The 17,287-nt window shown below is 37.2% G+C and overlaps 2 protein-coding genes across 4 annotated transcripts; one reads left to right on the forward strand and one right to left on the reverse strand.

The window, feature by feature from the left end:
• The first annotated feature begins 2,967 nt into the window (after positions 1 to 2,967).
• Positions 2,968 to 10,999, forward strand: LOC114745864 (ubiquitin carboxyl-terminal hydrolase 8). Its single transcript, XM_028934038.1, has 13 exons — positions 2,968 to 3,248; positions 3,627 to 3,836; positions 4,865 to 5,006; positions 5,137 to 5,196; positions 5,275 to 5,355; positions 6,104 to 6,451; positions 6,562 to 6,702; positions 6,837 to 7,007; positions 7,871 to 8,128; positions 8,271 to 8,416; positions 9,131 to 9,658; positions 9,867 to 10,140; positions 10,629 to 10,999. Exons 1-13 carry the CDS (start codon positions 2,968 to 2,970, stop codon positions 10,734 to 10,736), a joined length of 2,748 nt encoding a protein of 915 aa, XP_028789871.1. The 3' UTR covers positions 10,737 to 10,999.
• Positions 11,000 to 12,545: 1,546 nt separating this feature from the next.
• Positions 12,546 to 15,779, reverse strand: LOC114745862 (L10-interacting MYB domain-containing protein). 3 transcript variants are annotated; one of them, XM_028934035.1, is made up of 7 exons: positions 15,684 to 15,700; positions 14,577 to 14,662; positions 14,170 to 14,489; positions 13,958 to 14,090; positions 13,463 to 13,824; positions 12,753 to 13,378; positions 12,546 to 12,721 (listed from the first exon to the last, which is right to left on the reverse strand). In XM_028934035.1, the coding sequence occupies exons 3-6, from the start codon at positions 14,479 to 14,481 to the stop codon at positions 12,773 to 12,775; spliced, it is 1,413 nt and encodes a 470-aa protein (XP_028789868.1). In that variant the 5' UTR covers positions 14,482 to 14,489; positions 14,577 to 14,662; positions 15,684 to 15,700; the 3' UTR covers positions 12,546 to 12,721; positions 12,753 to 12,772. The 3 variants fall into 3 exon arrangements, with proteins under 3 accessions (XP_028789868.1, XP_028789869.1, XP_028789867.1); XM_028934036.1 differs by lacking the exon at positions 14,577 to 14,662 and having other exon boundaries at positions 15,684 to 15,779; XM_028934034.1 differs by lacking the exon at positions 15,684 to 15,700 and having other exon boundaries at positions 14,577 to 14,958.
• Between the last annotated feature and the right edge of the window lie 1,508 nt (positions 15,780 to 17,287).

A 17,287-nucleotide genomic window follows, 5' to 3' on the forward strand; every position in this document is an offset into this window, starting at 1 on the left:
GAAAAGAAGTGATTCAATCAATTACTCAGTGAAAGTAATTAAATTAAGGGATTTAAGAAAGGGGAGGAACTGATATATGCGAGGGTGTGGATATTTAATTTGGACATTCAATTCGAAATTCAAATGGAAACTCGTGCCAAAACAAATTCAAATGGAGACATTATTATAAACGCCATTAAGTATGGTTGAAAATGAGAAGGCATGGAAAGGTCCACGGGTTCCACTTTAAGGCACAGAAGCGGGGAGCATGGAAGTGAAAGCTGGGGAGAGAAGTGAGATTTTGGCATGTTTGGTATCAAAGTTAGCTTCCGCGGAAGTCAAGTTTCATTAAAATTGGTGAAATTTATTTCCTCAGACAAACCTATGAAAGTCTCTGTTTGAATCCATGGAATTGACTTATTTTTTTCCGCAGTGTAAAATGTTTTTGTTTTAAAATAATGTGGCACAGATGTCGAGTTTTTTTGAGAAAGTGACCGTTGCCGGAGGCAGCTATGGATGGTCCGGCGGTGGTCATGGTTTTGCTTGGTAGGAAGAGGTTTTTTCCACCGTTAGGACATTTTGGTAACTTCAAATAAAATTCCTGTACATGAACTTTGTGAAGGAATCCCAGAAGCGATGCCTTCCCTGTGAAGGCCAAATTCTTTTCATGCTCTCCATCCATATATAGTAGGTCCCCACTATACTCAATTTGATTGCTTCTCTTTCTATCTCTGCACGACACAGGCTTCTCTAATAGCTATCCACCTAGCTTGTCGCTGCGAGGGTCAGGAATATGCTTAGCCATGTGGGGTTGGGTTCTTGGAGAATTAGAGACCAAGCAAATGATCTCAACTGGACTGGCTGGCTTGAACAAGAGTATTTGTGCGACACTGAGATTTAACTTTATACCTGACAGAGAAGGCAAAGGAAGGCCGGCCATGAATAATGTTTGATGAAGATAAGGTTTGAATTTTGTAGTGCAGGTGTCATGATTGGTAGCGAGCAAGTTTGAGAACACGTTATATGATAAAGTGGCACGCACACACCACTCGGAATGATACACCCGCATGTTCCACAACACATGCAACGTCTCAATCCATACTCTCCATAGAATGCTTTCTTTCACGCTCTTTTGTGTTTCTTGGCGGTGAGAAGCATGCTTTCGCAACCGCCTTGTTAATGAAACGGACCTATCAACCACGAGCTGTTTTAATGGCAGCGCCATATCCCCCAAACTTCAATATTCCTGCCACACCTAACCTGGAAGGTCGAGACTAAAAAAGTTCTCGGTAACTCCATATTTATTCTGTATACCGTAAAAGTACTTTTAAAACTATAATTTTATTTATATCCAAACACTTCCAAAGAGTATTGAAGAACTGTTTCTTTTTTCTTTTTTGTTTTGTTAAAGCAAATGTGTCATCTTAGAAGCAATTCTATTTGAACCACTATTAGGCACTAAATGTGAGCATATTTCCCAGTAAGGATTTAAATCTTGATTCATCATATTCCTGCCACACCTGACCCGGTACTAAGGGGGTTTTAGGTAACCCTAAAAATACTTTTTTTTTTTTCAAATCGAGACAAACGCTTTCACATATTTACTTCATATACCGTAAAAGCACTTTTAACATTATAATTTTATTTGTACCCAAACATCCTTCTATTAGAAATGATCCTATTCAAGGCACTCTTAGGCACTAAATATGGACACTTTTCCTAGTAGAGATTCAAATATTGATTCATTATATTGTGAGGGATTAGTCATTTTCTCTAGACCTACCTCCACTAGTAGAACTTTTTTCTTTTTTTTTTAATAGTCATGGACTATAGAATCACGGAAGCTTTGTTCAGCTGGCACTCTCTGGTAGTCAAGCCCAGACTCAAGTGCAACACGAAAAGGATAAACTTAATGGACCAGAAAGTCTGAGAGCCAATTCGAAATATTTTGACAACCAATTCGGAATATTTTGATCTTATCTGGATCCCTACTCTCTTGTTGGGCTTTTTCTTGGTCATTGACTTATAAGCATTTAAGCCCGATTTTACCACTGACCTTTTCATTTTTCCGTGAGCTCGGCCCAGATGTTTAGCCTTTCTGTTTGGCGGCATTTATAGCTAATATGCAACAAAAAAGGGATGGCTAATTAATTATGATTATAATTATTGCTGCCAATGTGTGTATATTGTTGGCGAGCGATTTATAAATATCTCTGTAAGTGCTCTTTGAACTTAAAGACATGTTTTGATCTTTATGAGTCCTCCAAATTCAACTCATCTAAGGTTTTGTATGACAAAAAAATTCATGATTATAATTTTATATACATCAAGTTTTCAAATAAATTAGAGGATTCAAATCCTTTTATATCTGGGCAGAAACACAAGGCAATTTCAACATGTCTATTGTGTTTATTTGAAAACTACAAAAATCAGAAATGATATAAATGCTCAATATTATCTCGCCTAATAGAATTACTTAAATCGGTGGCACGATGCTTTGATAGTGATAGGGCTTATGGACGAGTTATTCATTTATTGTTTGATGTTTGATGATGGACAAGGCAACTCATCTATTTTTCGTTATAGAAGTTACTTTCAAAGTGATGTTAGTTTCCTTCTTTTGTAACAGGCCGAAGCGCAAAAGGTCACCTTTTTCTGTTTTAGGTAAAAAGTATCAAGCCCATTAGCCCAATGACAACATGGATGGCCCACAAGTTCATGCGACCGTAGGTGATCATCTTACAGCCAGCATTGCCCGGCATGTGTGAAAAGGGGTAACCGGACCGGACGGAGACACCCCTGGAACCATCCAGATGAGATTGTCTAACCTTACTCTTCACATTCGCGCGTGTGCTATACCGCCACCCCCCTCTCCGCGCCACCTCCGACTTTCAGCGCGTGCGCGTCCCTTTTCAGGTTTTGTTATTTTTTTTTGGGGCACCAGGGTTCTTAAACGTGCGGCCTGCGAGGCAACGGAGTTTAAAGGCTATGACCCGTTTCGCAGAGAAGATCCGCCTTTCTTCCCTGGTCGTCAAACCGACCCGTTTTCTCTCTCAGAAGCTTACTCTCCTCTCTCTCTCCACCTTCCATCTCTGCAAGACCCTTGTTCGCTCTGTACTCAACAAAACCCTCTCCTTCCTCACCATGGACAGTTTATTCACCGATCACGACGATTACTTCTGGGACCTCGATTCCCGTCCCCAACGTCGCTTCGGCCGAGAAGAAGAGCCTCAATTGGAGAATGAGCCCCTCTACTTGGTTCTTTACTGGTGATTCACTTCTTCTTGTTTCCTTCTTATCTCATTTATGATTGCCCATGAAATGAATTAAATAAATTGGAAAATGGAGATGGACTGAAAGGCATTTCTTTGTTTTGCCGTATTCCCCTCCTCCAATCGTTCTTTTTGGAGGGAGGGTGCCCTGAGAGGTTCAGTTACGTCTCCGTGTCGACAAAGACGTAGTCAGCGTCGGATCCTTGTCCCTTAAGCAACTGGAATACCGGTCACCGGCGAAAATTATGGATGAATCAATTCGTAACTGATGTTCCTTTGCTTGCCCTAATGATTTTATCAGTCTTTGTTAACTTTACTTTTAAGATTTTTTTTTTTCGCGCTGCAATCGCGCTCTTCTTTCCCCCTGGATTGCAGGTGGTGGAAGGAAGTACAAGGGGATGCTGATCGAGGAGAACATGTCCTATACACTGTATCAACGAACTCTGATTTCGAGTCTGACTCAGAAATTGTGCTTCAGTTAAGGAAGGAAGACAACCAGAACGAAACTATGAATAGTGAGGTGGGATCTTCAGGCCGTCAATATGCGTTGGTTCCTGAAGGTTTGTGGTTGCGTGCTCTTAAAAGGTGAGCCTTAAAATCAAACTCACGCGCACATTCTGCCTTTTACATTTCCCTTTAAACTCATTTATAGGTCGCTGTTTATTGAAAGAGCAAAATGTTGACGACTTATCGAATGCCTTCATTGTGGTCATCTTTCTGTGTCCCAAGATGGGAATTCTTTATCGCAATTGTGTCTAATGCCACAATGCAAGACCGCCTTGTCTGTAATTTCAAAATTATTACATATAAGCGACATTGTTTACTCATAGAACAATGCCTCAAACTCTGTGTTATTTTATTCATAGCATTGCACCTTCTTCCATATCTGCCTGGCCGATTTGTAAATTTAATTGGTGAACATGTTACATATGTTGACTAGTGAACCTAATCTAGTATTAAATCCCTCCTATAAAAGGAGGCGGCTGTAGTTGTTACCTGCTATAACTTTTAAAAGTTCTATTCATTTGTTTTCAAAAGAAACAGTGAAACTGTGAATAAGCAGCAAGATCACTTTACTATTGCTACCTTAATTAATGCTGAAGTGCCCTTTCATCAGCCAGGGGAACAGAAAATATAATAATGTTCAGAATTCAGAACTGAAATAATGGAGAAAATGAATTCCACAGCCACAGCTTGGATTTCTTGTTAGGGGTTAGCTCACTTGGTGCACATGCCCTTATAAAATTCCGTTGCTATACTAGATGCATCAACCATCAGGTCCTGTAGAATGGGAAGCCATAATGCTTTCACGTCGTGATTCTTTGGCCCCCACACTTCCTCTGTCACCGTAGCAGAACTCATGTGGCACTATTGTTCTATAAACGGCTTCATGTGTGTGTTTTTGGAAATTGAGTTTTGATTAGCATTTCTCTTGCCAGATGCTATCCGCATATTAATTTGAATTCGCTCATTAAGTTTAGGAATAACATTCATCTGTTGATATTTCATGGTGGATCTCTTTTCATTACAGGTTGTAATATTTTTCTGAATTGTTCTTCATGATGACATGTTTTTCAGAAATTGAGTCTGGACTCATTTCACTACTCTTGTAGGTGTAATGATTACGATAATGCAGTGAAGGATTTTGGGAGCCTCTGCTATACAGATGATTGTTCGCCAGATTTGTTCTCCTTGCAAGTTAGGATATTTGTTTCATGGGAAACAAATTCTTTGGTAGCAAAGATAAGCCAAAAGGTTTGATTTTAATGATACTCTTGGTTTCCTCTTCTGGATGGATCTTACCCCACAGATGGCATTTGATTTTCTATTTATCTTTAAGTAGCTCTATGTTACCATTGGCTAACAATAGACAGCATGGTTTCAGGAAAATATGGTTGATGTCTACATGAAAGCCGGCAATATTTTCAGCTCTGAATATAAGCCAGTGAGTTATTTGACAATTAATTTTCTAGAGATGTTATTGTACATGTCCTGGCTTTTATTTATAACATGGAACGTGCAGGTACACATTTTGGACTTCTCCGGCCAGACAACACAATTTTTCATAGACGATAACGAGTATTCTGGGCAACTTGAAAAAGGGGTGAGTTGCAAACTCATCTCCCCTCCCCCAGGGAGGTTTTCCATCACTATATCATGGGTTTGTGCTTCAGTTTGAGGTGATTTGTGCTATATCATACGAGCAAATAGAGACTCAAAAAATTAAGACAATTGTCTAAATCACTTGAATTTATGAATGTCAACAACAAGCACTTTAAGTTAAACTGTGAACAAAGCACAAGTCCAATGGACTCTGTGCTGAAACTTATTCTTAAACAAGAGTAATTGGGGTGGCAATGATGTTTTTTGACCATTCAGTCTCAAGGGCTTTGATACCATGCCACAGACCGTTTCAGCCAAGAAGCTTGTGATTAAATCAAGATAAACCGTGATGCCAATGACTGTTCATTGAGGACTAGGATGTGTCAATTGAGAGCATAAAAATTGAATGAAGTTGCTGCGGCTGCTAAATTTGATTATATATTTAACTTTTACATGGATTGAAATATTTGTGAGTTAATTGACTTCTTGATGAGCTATTTAACTTGTAACCTTCTACAAATTTTGATAGTGGTATTTACTGTAAGAAAAAGATGGTCAGTGTCCTAGGTTGTTTTCCAGAGGATGCTTTGGGCTTTTGATTATAAATTCAAATGGACCCTAGAAATTTTATGGCCTTTTTCCGTAATAATTCCAGTTATCTGTTAGAAAGTTATTGTTAGTTTTGCAACACATGGAATCTTCAGATTCAGTCTTTTTATAACGTTCATGCTTCATCTTTGTCCATGCAGGTTCTCCTGGAGCTGCAAGTTTATGGACTTTCTGATTCTATAACGATTAATGGAAGCAATGAGATGTTTGTAGATAGATATACAGTTGGATGTTCGTCTCACAGTGGCACTGTTATGATGAATGGGACCACTCACAATGTGAATTCCAATGTAACAGCTATCAATTCTTTTCGAAGGAGTAGCTATAAAGCTGTTGGTTCTTTGGGCTTGACAGGATTACAAAATCTTGGAAACACTTGTTTTATGAATAGCGCCATTCAATGTCTGGTTCACACCCCCAAGCTTGTTGACTATTTTCTGGGAGATTACCGGAAAGAAATAAATTATGAAAATCCCTTGGGAATGAATGTACGATTTAGATTTTCTTTCTTGGTTTTACATGGTCATTTCTGCCTCTTTCAAGTATCTTCCTTTTGGCATCCCTGAGTTTCTCTGTTTCCATTTGAAAACTTCTTCAGGGAGAACTTGCTTTAGCTTTTGGGGATTTACTTAGAAAGTTGTGGTTTCCTGGAGTGAGGCCTGTGGCACCAAGAATGTTCAAGATGAAGCTTGCTAATTTTGCTCCTCAGTTTAGCGGTTATAACCAGCATGATTCTCAAGTTAGTACTTTTCATTTGCTATGTGATTTGCATGTTAAAACAATTTTAATTTCCCTGATCCTTCTACTCATAGTCAATGAATTTTGGATAATTTTTTAGGTGAAATAATTTCTTCGTATGTGAGGTGTCTGCAGGAACTTCTTGCTTTTTTGTTGGATGGACTCCATGAAGACCTTAATCGTGTAAAACGCAAACCATATCATGAAGTTAAGGATGAAGATGGCCGTCCAGATGAAGAAGTGGCGGAAGAATATTGGCGTAATCACCTTGCTCGCAATGACTCCATAATAGTTGATTTGTGCCAAGTGAGTCTTCGCCTTTTTTTCTCCTGATGTTATGTGAAAAATCCTATATCCTTGTCTCTTGGCTTTCATGTGTTCCTTAGTGTACAATGGCCTGTAGGTTTCTGATGTCTTAGTGTTAAGAAAAAGAATAGAATAGAAAGATTTAGAGAGAATCAGAAAGTAGAGATTAGAGGAAAGAAACCAGAAAGAGGAGAGAAGAACATGAGAGACTAGGGGAAGTAGAGGAACAGAAGAGGAAACGATAGATGGCAGAGAACATATATGAATAGTGCACTTTCATTAATCTGAACAATAAATCATACATTTGGATATCCTTTGCTGTTTATTTATAATATCATAGGCTTATCTATAATCTATCCTAACAAACTTAACAAACTAACGGAAATACAGTAAAACACGTTGCCTGTCCTTAATATTTAAAATTAATTACAGTTATACATCAGTTTGAGTTTCTATACCTGTGACAGATAGAAAATTGAGAGTCTTGATAGAAGAAGTCCTCTTATTTGTCCCTAGCAGAGGATTTGAGTACAATATGTTGGATTACTGCTTATGAATGGATTGCTGGGTGTGGTGGAAGAAGTTATGGTAATGTAAAACTGGCAATTAGCTAACACTGAGCCCAACTTTCCTATTAACAGGTTCAACAGTAAGTCCTGGAATTTATGTGCTATAAAAGTGACGTATTGAAAAATGTATAATTGCCTGTGATTCCAATCATGATTTGACTTTTTGAGAAATCCATCTGGTGTTGGTTTGAGGATCATTTTATTTGTCATATGTTTGATTTTGGATGCTATGCTACTTTGCATGAGATGATTACCTGTTTTAAAAGCAAACTTATTCTGTTCCTTTTCTTATAGGGTCAATTCCGTTCAACATTGGTCTGCCCTGTTTGCAAGAAGGTTTCTATCACTTTTGACCCTTTTATGCACCTATCTTTGCCATTACCTTCTACTACAATGCGGACGATCACTTTGACTGTCCTGAGCACTGATGGGAGTGCTCTGCCTTCCGCATTTACCATAACATTACCCAAGAGTGGCTTACTGAAGGATCTTATTAAGGCCTTGGGTGATGCATGTTCCTTAAGAGATGATGAGACCCTCTTGATAGCCGAGGTAAGAAGTTGTATTTTTAAAGAGGAATTGGATTATATTTTAGGGTATCAATGCATTACTGGTGGAATGAAGCATATTTGAGGTAGTTGCCTTTAATTTCCTGGGAAAGTGCTAACAATTGTCAAGGACTTGCTTACTGCAGATATACAGGAATCGCATCTGTCGTCTGTTGGAGGAACCATCTGATTCGTTAGCCTTGATTAGAGATGACGACAAACTAGTTGCTTATCGACTGCCAAAAGATGAGGCTGGCCCCTTGGTTGTTTTCATGCATCAGCAGGTGACGAAGTAAGCTTTCTAAGCATGATAATGATATTTTAATTAACTATGTCAGTTTTGTTCCTACAGTGTGTTTGTATGTTTTTGTCCTGCGTAAGTTTGAAAATGAAGAACTTAGGTTCCGTTCTACATCGTGTGTGAATTTTACCATTTTAGGTGATCAAAGAATCAAACAAATTGCCCTAGGATGGTAATATGAATGACTTGTACAAAATTAGAATTTGATAACAATTCCCAAAGGAATGTCATCTTAATTTTCTTCATTCTGCTCATTATGAACATATGAAGTACCAGTCCTTCAAGAGACGAGGTATATATGCATGATACTAATTATTAATTAGTTACTTTAAAACCTTCTACGATACTCCTAAAAATTGAGTAGATTTGACTTTTTATAGCTATCAGCTTCGCAAGACGTTTTAGCACATAGTAGACATAGCCTAAGGGCACTTTCATATTTTTCTTTATGTTGTCCGACTCACATATGCCATTGCAAACTTTCTGAGAGCTAATGTGTGCTGCTTGTGTCTCAAATAGAATTAAGTGAAACGGAATAAAATATTGGAGGATTGTTGTATAAATCTTCATTCCTTTTGGTGTGTTTTTCAGGCGACTAAGTGTGTTTTTTGTATTATTCTACTGCTGGCTATTTACCTGCTCCTTCCTGATCTTTGGAGTCTGCTTTGTTTGCTGTGCAATTTTTTTTTTTTTTTTTTGGTTCAGGCAGTGCAGTTTGGGGAGGGAGAGGTTGGTAGAGAGTTTGTTTGGCATTCCTATTGTGGCAAGGTTGCCCAGTGTTTCCTGTGGATATGACATTCGTAGGGAGTTTCTGAAGTTAATTAATCCGTTTCTGATGCCCTCTGAAGATTTCTTAGATGAGCATGATGATGATATTGAAGTTAGTAAAGATAATGAGTTGAGCGATGCCACTAGCTCTACGTGCTTGGAAGGTGATTCGGATTCAGATTTGGAGGCTGACTTTAAATTCTACCTAAATGCACCGGTAGGGACAGATAATGGGGAGATAAAAATGAATAAACCATTACCATTCACACTGCTACCCAAAAAGCTGGAGGTTGCTGTCCTATGGTCAGATAAGATGATAGAGAGATATGATACATGCCTACTCAGCTCGTTGCCTGAGGTTTTCAAGCCACAGTTATTCAGTAAGAGAACACAAGAATCTGTTTCTGTTTACAGGTGCCTTGAAGCATTCTTAAAAGAGGAGCCTCTTGGGCCAGATGACATGTGGTTAGTATAGATAAACTGTCTTCCATTTTATTTATGAATATGTTTTTTTAAATTATTAATCAAATCTGAGTAATTGGCATTCAAATGCCAGGCTGTTTCATTTTTCAAGTGCCAAATTTTATACGTTAATTTTTGTTCATTATGCCCAAAGGGCCATGCATGATTCAGCTTGTCTAACGTTTCATATTGTAATATGGTGTGCTAATAGGTTCTGTCCTAAGTGCAAAAAGCCTCAGCAAGCGACTAAAAAACTAGATCTTTGGAGATTACCTGAAATTCTTGTTGTTCATTTGAAGAGGTTTTCATTCAGCAGATACTTTAAGAACAAGCTAGAAACATTCGTCGATTTCCCAATCAATGATTTGGACCTGTCAACTTATGTTGCCCACAAGAATAGCCCGTCTTCTCCACATTACGAGTTGTATGCAATCAGCTGTCATTATGGAGGCTTGGGAGGAGGTCATTATACAGCATTGGTTCGTGTAAGTACAGCTTTATGGGAGATGGCTTTTAATCAGTTAAAACAATATTTCTCTTCATTTTTAATTAAGTATTTGATTATTTGCCTACAATAAATTAAATATTTCATTATCCTATCACATATTTAAGACCTGGACAAATACAAACAATGTTGAGGCGTGTATTGACTATAAAAGGTTGAAGGTTTCTGCAGAACAGCTGATATATTTTTTTGCCAGTTTTGTTCTAAAATTAGTTGCAAAATATTATTTTTCGTCAATTTATTGTGGACAGTATAGTGAGTTAATATATTGGCATCCTCGGTTTTCTTTAAAAAGTACTTTGAAAAAGAATAATCAAACAGAAGCTGTTGCTGGCACTCTGGATTGTTAGGTGCTGTTGGTTCTATAAAACCATCTGTGCATATTGTTTATCAATGTTAAAATTTATTATTGGCATTTTGGTGTATTAATTGAAGTTACTCATCCAACTTGTGTTTGCTTGGATGCAGTATGGACATGATAAATGGTACGAGTTTGATGATAGCAGGGTTGTCCCTGCCAGTGAGGACATGGTAAAGACTTCTGCTGCTTACGTTCTTTTCTACAGAAAAGTTTAGAGCCCATTGGGTTGTGATTCACCGAGTGTACAGGGAAGGAAGAAGGATCTAGTCTCGTAAATACCTTAGAAACCACAGGGGAATGAGTAGTAGGTCTTGAGGAGTTTCTCCATTTATTGTTGAGATGATTGGTCATTACATTTCTTGCTACCATGTATGTAAACACCAATCCCTTTGAAATATGAACCAATCTTTTTCGAAACAGATCCTGAAAGAGCAATAGTTAAACAGGATCTCCCCTCCCCCCCCACAAAAAAAAAGGGGGGGGGGACTTTTGATTGATTTTTTGTTTTTGTTTGGACAATTTAGCTCATTTCCCCTCATAGGTAATAGAACTCTCACACATCATGCGCACATCCGCCTTCTCTTCTAACTTGGGATGTACGATCCATAATTCCTGTCTTTTCATAGAGATGTCATTTAAACTTCAAATAAACTCTTGACAAACCTTGATTGTATTTGTTAGCCTAAATAATCTTAATTGTTTTCTATCTTTATATTTAGAAGTTCGTGAAATGTGTAAAGTATATTATTCATCTCCCCCCCTCCTCACGCTTCTAAATTCTAATTACCCAAAATCCTACATGGACCTCTCTTCAAATCTATTGCGATTCTTGTGTTCTGCTACAAGTTAAAAGTTATTCTCTCTATTTTTAAGTGAAACAAACTTTCGTGACATTGTTTTGAGGGGACTGGATTTAGATCTTGACGGGATTTTCATAATTTTGCTAATAATCTATCATATTTCGTATGCGAGGATTATAAAAGTTATATTACTCATGATTTATAAATACTACTATATTTAGTTCTTAATATAAGAGCTAATTTGAGTAGATTAAAAAAATTAGGTAAGTTATATATTTATAATAAATAGATATTGTCTTTTTTAAAGTATTTTTGTTAATCATATATATTAATTAAAATTAGGGGTGTTTAAGGCCGGTCCGTCCTGATCGGCTCGTTCCGGTCCCTGTCTTATTGGGACCGGAACGGGACAAAAAAGGGACTGGGACGGGACGGGGTCGTCCCGGTCCCATCCCGGTTCCTTTTTTTTTTTTTGAATTTTTTGAATTTTTTATCCTATTTATATAATATCATTTTTTTTCATATTTTTTTTAAATTTGAGACTATTGTATGGAACTATGGATATATTTATTTAGAGTTTTTATATTTGTTAATAATTTGAGATTATTGATGATTAGAATTTTTAGCAAGTTTTTATTGTGTTAAAAGCTTTTGTTTAGAGTTTTTAATGACTATTATATGTAATATTTGGAGCTTTTATTTAAGAGTGTCCAAACAAATAAAAAATAAAATAAAAAGATGTTTTTATAAGATTTAAGCTCAAAAAATATAATTAAAAAAATCAGATTTTTTTAAAAAAATTAAAAAAAATATTTTTTGGACGTCCCGGTCCCGTCCCGGATCCATCCCGTCCTGACCGGGACCGGGACAACCCCGGGACACGGGACAGAAAATCTATCCCGTTACTGTTTATCGGGACGGAACCGAGACGGGCCTGTCCCGGTTCCGATCCGTCCCGTGAACAGCCGTAATTAAAATTACCATTTGATAAAATCTTTTAACATGTGTAACTATTACAAAAATTATCTTTTAAAAAAAAATATAAAAAATAAAACATATTAAAATCTTCAATTTAAGACCAAATTAAATGTTAAACTACTACTTTATATTAAGGACCAAAAATAGTATAACTAATTAGTTTTTTATATTATATATAATTTTTTTTAGTGATAAGATATATTTTTTTAATCGAAATATGAAATGTACATAATTTAATCAGTAAGGTACGTACAAATCACAGTCTATTATCATTTATGAAAAAATTATCTTGTTCAGTCAACATGTCGACCAAAAAAATTTTGAACATAAAATTTTCGTGTTCAATATCAATCCTAGTTAGGCAAAAGAATCACGGCACCATGTTCAGTGATTGAGCGCCAAGCGATTACAGTTACGGATAACATAAATCATTCACCGTGCCTCGGAACAAGTTTCACCAGATTCATCAGTTACTACGGACGAAGTTTTCTCATTAACCATTTCTTCCTCAGATTAGTATCCAAAGCTAGAAACATTCTCGCTCTTCTTTCATCTTCCAAGAAGTCACAGGCATCCAATATCAGATCGTCATCCACGTCTGGTATAGTCTGAAGCACACTGATTACATTATCTATAGAAAACTTGTCCTCTTTCTTGTTTTTCTTCGTTAGCGAAGAAACTGAGATCGCGACCATCCTATGTTTCAGTATATCTTGCACTCCCCCGTTACAATTTCTTGCCCTCTTAGACTCGTTCAAGTTCCGAGGCATTTCAGGTTGATGCCTTTTTTGGTGACCAGGAACGTTCTTTTCGCCACCCAAATGCAATGCTTGCTTCTCTGATTTAGAGAGCATCTGAGTTTCTCGTGTGAAGTTCTTGTCACCATTCATATGCTCTTCTCCTTTATGTGCATTAGGTTGCGGCTGAGCATCTCTGGTAGAAGTCTTGTCCTCAGAAAATCCATTTTTAAGATGTGACTTGCTTATGCTCACAGGCATAGTTTCATTCTGGCATATGATGCACATGGCAGGATAAAAAGGCATGCTTTTCATTTTGTATAGCCGAAAGTTGTGATTTGCCTGCAACAGTGAGCAGGTGTGATAGTCAGAATCATTCAAAAAGAAGTACGTAAATAAAGAAACTATGACCAGGAACACGTGGACCTTGATGCATTTATGCCAAGATTGATCATCAGCCACCACTTTCTGTTGCGTCTTATCCCAACTAAACCCTTCTTTGCCAAGGAGAACCTTAATAGAGCAGTAATGTCTCCTCAGGACATTAAACCTGTTCTTCAGAACAACCTTGCCGTAATGACACTCAAATCTATCGTTGAATGCTTCTATCATGTCTGCCCATGATTTCTTCATGAATGTACGACCAATCTTGTTCCCTTTGCGCACATGGTCCAGCATAAGTTCAACAAAGAATTGGTCCATCACCGGAGACCAGTCAATTTTGGTGTGATTGGTCTGACCATCCCCTCTACTTGGAGAACTCTGGTCATCCATTTCTTTTGAAGCTTCTGATAACAGATTACAAATAGTTCAAACTTTGTGTGATTCACAGTAATAAATTAAAATTGAACGAGAAAATCAGAAGACTTTCTTTTAGAACAAACAGACATATCATTCATCATGGTGACATTTTGTTCCTACCTTCACGTTCAAAGTCTACATCAAAACATGAAAGACTATATCTTCCGTCAGCAACTGCATGGCCACAAACTATGCACAATTCGCTATAATAGGGCACGACTTTAGTTCTGTAAGCTTGCAAGTCAGGATGGGCCTGCATATATACTCACGAGCTAATTGCAACGTCAAGTTTATAATTGCTTTTGCAAATGTTCGATGAAAGTGCGTTGTACCTTAACATGTTCATCCCATGTTTTATCATCAGCTATCACCATGTTTAATGTTCCATCCCACCGAAAACCACTTTGACCGAGAAGCATTTTCGTCTCATTGTATTGCTTCCGGAAGCGTTTGAGTCGGTTCTTCAAGACATCCACATCATACTTAAAACCGAATTTGATGTTAAATTTTTCAGTCATGTCTGCCCAGGCTTGTCTATTAAATGCTTTGCCAGTTTTATTCCCTTTGCGCACATGGGACAGCATAAGCTCAAGAAAATATTGGTCCTGAGATGGGGTCCAATTGGCCCTGAAGCAGTCCTCCATTTCATCACCTGCAATTCAAATGGATACGTACGTAAGAAACAAGTACAACAACTTGGTAAAAACAATAAAAAGCAGGCACTGCATTATTTACTTACCACAACTTAATCAACTACTTGCACTATCACTTTCCACAAATCCTCTTAATATTGTCTTCCATCACCAATAGCCGTAATAATGCTAGCTAGTTTTTTTACCCGGCACAGAAAAGAGAAAACAGAAAACAAACATGATTATGAACTGTCCATTCTCAAAGGGAGCCCAGTGCACTATAACACACCTTAAATATTATCCCATTTAAGTTCCCAAGTGCCAATATTTCGAAGTTCTTTTTTTCACTTCCCAAATAGTTGCTTAATTGGAAGACAGAAGCAGTAAAGTAAAAGGCAGAAGGCAACAATGGTAAGAAGGAAGAGTCTTTCTTTTCTCACAGTATAGCCTCGCTGAAAGTAGGGAGACGTTAACATATAAAATTGGAAACAGCTATTAACCGATTGTTATGCGTATTTGCTTCAGCAAATCCTTTAAAAACACCATAGCTGCCGTGTCATTGAAGATTAAAGGAGTAAGATGTCCACCCAAAACTACGTTGGTCAAATTATTTTGTCCACTTCCAAAATCAAATTGACCGGTATATAATAATAGGTCTGCAACGCGGAGGATCTCAGCTCATTTAAGGAGACAGTTCATTCCAGCTCCCCACTATTAAATGGATTCACCTAAATGCAGCCATAATATCTGATCCCAAACCATCAATTCCGGCTGTATAAAGAAAAGATAATGAAGCAACGAGAAGGGAAATTAAAACCTTCGAATCACGGAAAGTTTATTTTCTTAGATTAGATTTATTTCGAATGAACTTAATGAGTATACACCTCCCCAGAAAATTACAACTTCTAAGGTTTATTGTTCTTTCGGATTTTGACTATGCGCCAACATGAGCAGCCAGATGAAGGCAGAGCAAGAGATCGTAAAACAAACGACTCTCATCTCCCAAACACCAGACTGCTTCAAAAATCAGGCCAGTGACAATGATATTTTGACAGAATCATAAATCTTTGTTTGGAAACTTAACAAGAGGATGAAAGGGGGGGAAATAGAAGCTTTACCCAAATACGCTGGGCAAAATATATATATATATATAAGAGACGAAGTAATTCAAAGGAGAGTCGAGAGAGTAGTGGCGGTGGAAAATTGAGACTTACAAAACAAACAGAGGCGAAGAATAGCAAGCCAAGCACCCCTTTCAAAAACAGGAGGAAGAGAGATGGAGCCCTAGCCGGGACAAACGGCGGATAGAGTAACCCTGGAACGAGGTTACCCTGAAGAAGAAAAAATACGTTTGTTTGGTTGGACTTTGCTTTCCGCCTTACTAGCCCGTTCTCAACTACTACCATGCCACGTTTCAGGTTAATACACACACCATGCCACGTGGCATTTCTCCCCTTATTTTTCTTGGCCACCCAGAACTGTTGTTCTAAATAAAATATTGTTTCGTAAACGACAAACTAAGTTTGTTTGTAATTAAAGATCAGAGATTGTATTTTGTAAGGATTTTATTAAGACCAAAAATTATTTTGCATTTGATGTTTATTATTAGGATTAATACAAATTTTGGTAACTTAAATTTGTCTTCATTTTGCTTTTGGTTATCAAATTTCAAATTATAGATTTTAGTGCCTCAAATTTCCTTTTATTGAAAACATTAGTCCCTATGATTTAATAAAAACTTAGATTATTTTGTTTCTTAAGGGACTAAAACTTATGGTTTAAAATTTGAGGGACTAAAACCAAAATGATGACAAATTTAAGGAATCAAAAATTATATTAACTCTTATTATTATTTAACAATTTTGAATATTTTATGATATCTCTGTACACCTACATTCACATAAAAATAATTGATTTTTCAATAATTTTTAAATTTGATGACATTTCTGTATCTTTTCATGTTTTTATCACATTCTCTCTTGTTTACCGCGGGTGATTAATTTCAGAAGATACTCAAGTAGCTTCTCAGAATAATTATGTTTTTATAGATTTTATCTACTTTTAAAATTAAGAAAACATTGTAAAACTTTATACAACAGTTTTTAAAAACAAATAAGTAATTAAAATAGCGTTTGGCTGATCATTACGGAACTTGCTTTACGTCGAAATTAAGTACTCCTTAGGTGCTGTTTTGAATGCAAAGTACCCGTAGTATCCTTTATCGTGCTTTGATCCACTATGAATAATTTCGAAAATATGAATATGTTAGTTTATTGACTATTGTGGGCAAAACACGTCCAGTGGGCACTGCACCAAGGGAACTGCTAATTGAATTAGTTTGATGGAGTGTAATCAAATCGTTAAAAAGGCAGTGAATAGACTGAAACTAGAAACTGGGGCCCTGTGAGTATGTGTGTAGGGTCCCATTTCATTTAATTAATAAATCGACGAGGACGATTCAGTTCGTGCCATTCCGGACAAACACAAGACATGAGCCAGGCATCCCCCACTTATTTGGGTGGCAGTTCAGATGGTAGATGGAGATTGAGATTTTAGTCTTAATTCCTAACTAACAAAGTGTTTGGTGGGAATTTAAGACTTTTCACAGGATAGATCGGGACCGGGACAAGCCCGTTCCGGTTCTGTCTTGATGAATAGTAACTCTGTCTCGTGTCTTGACCCGTCCCGGGGTTATCCTGGTCTCGATCGGGACGGGATGGGACTGGGACGTCCTGAACTTTTTTTTTAATTTTTTAATAAAATCTGTTTTTTAATTATATTTTTTTGGGTTTAAACTTTATAAAAACATCTTTTTATT

Source organism: Neltuma alba, unplaced genomic scaffold (genome assembly GCF_004799145.2).
Source record: "Neltuma alba isolate B1F8T4 unplaced genomic scaffold, ASM479914v2 tig00004849_pilon, whole genome shotgun sequence".
Taxonomy (NCBI): Eukaryota; Viridiplantae; Streptophyta; class Magnoliopsida; order Fabales; family Fabaceae; genus Neltuma; species Neltuma alba.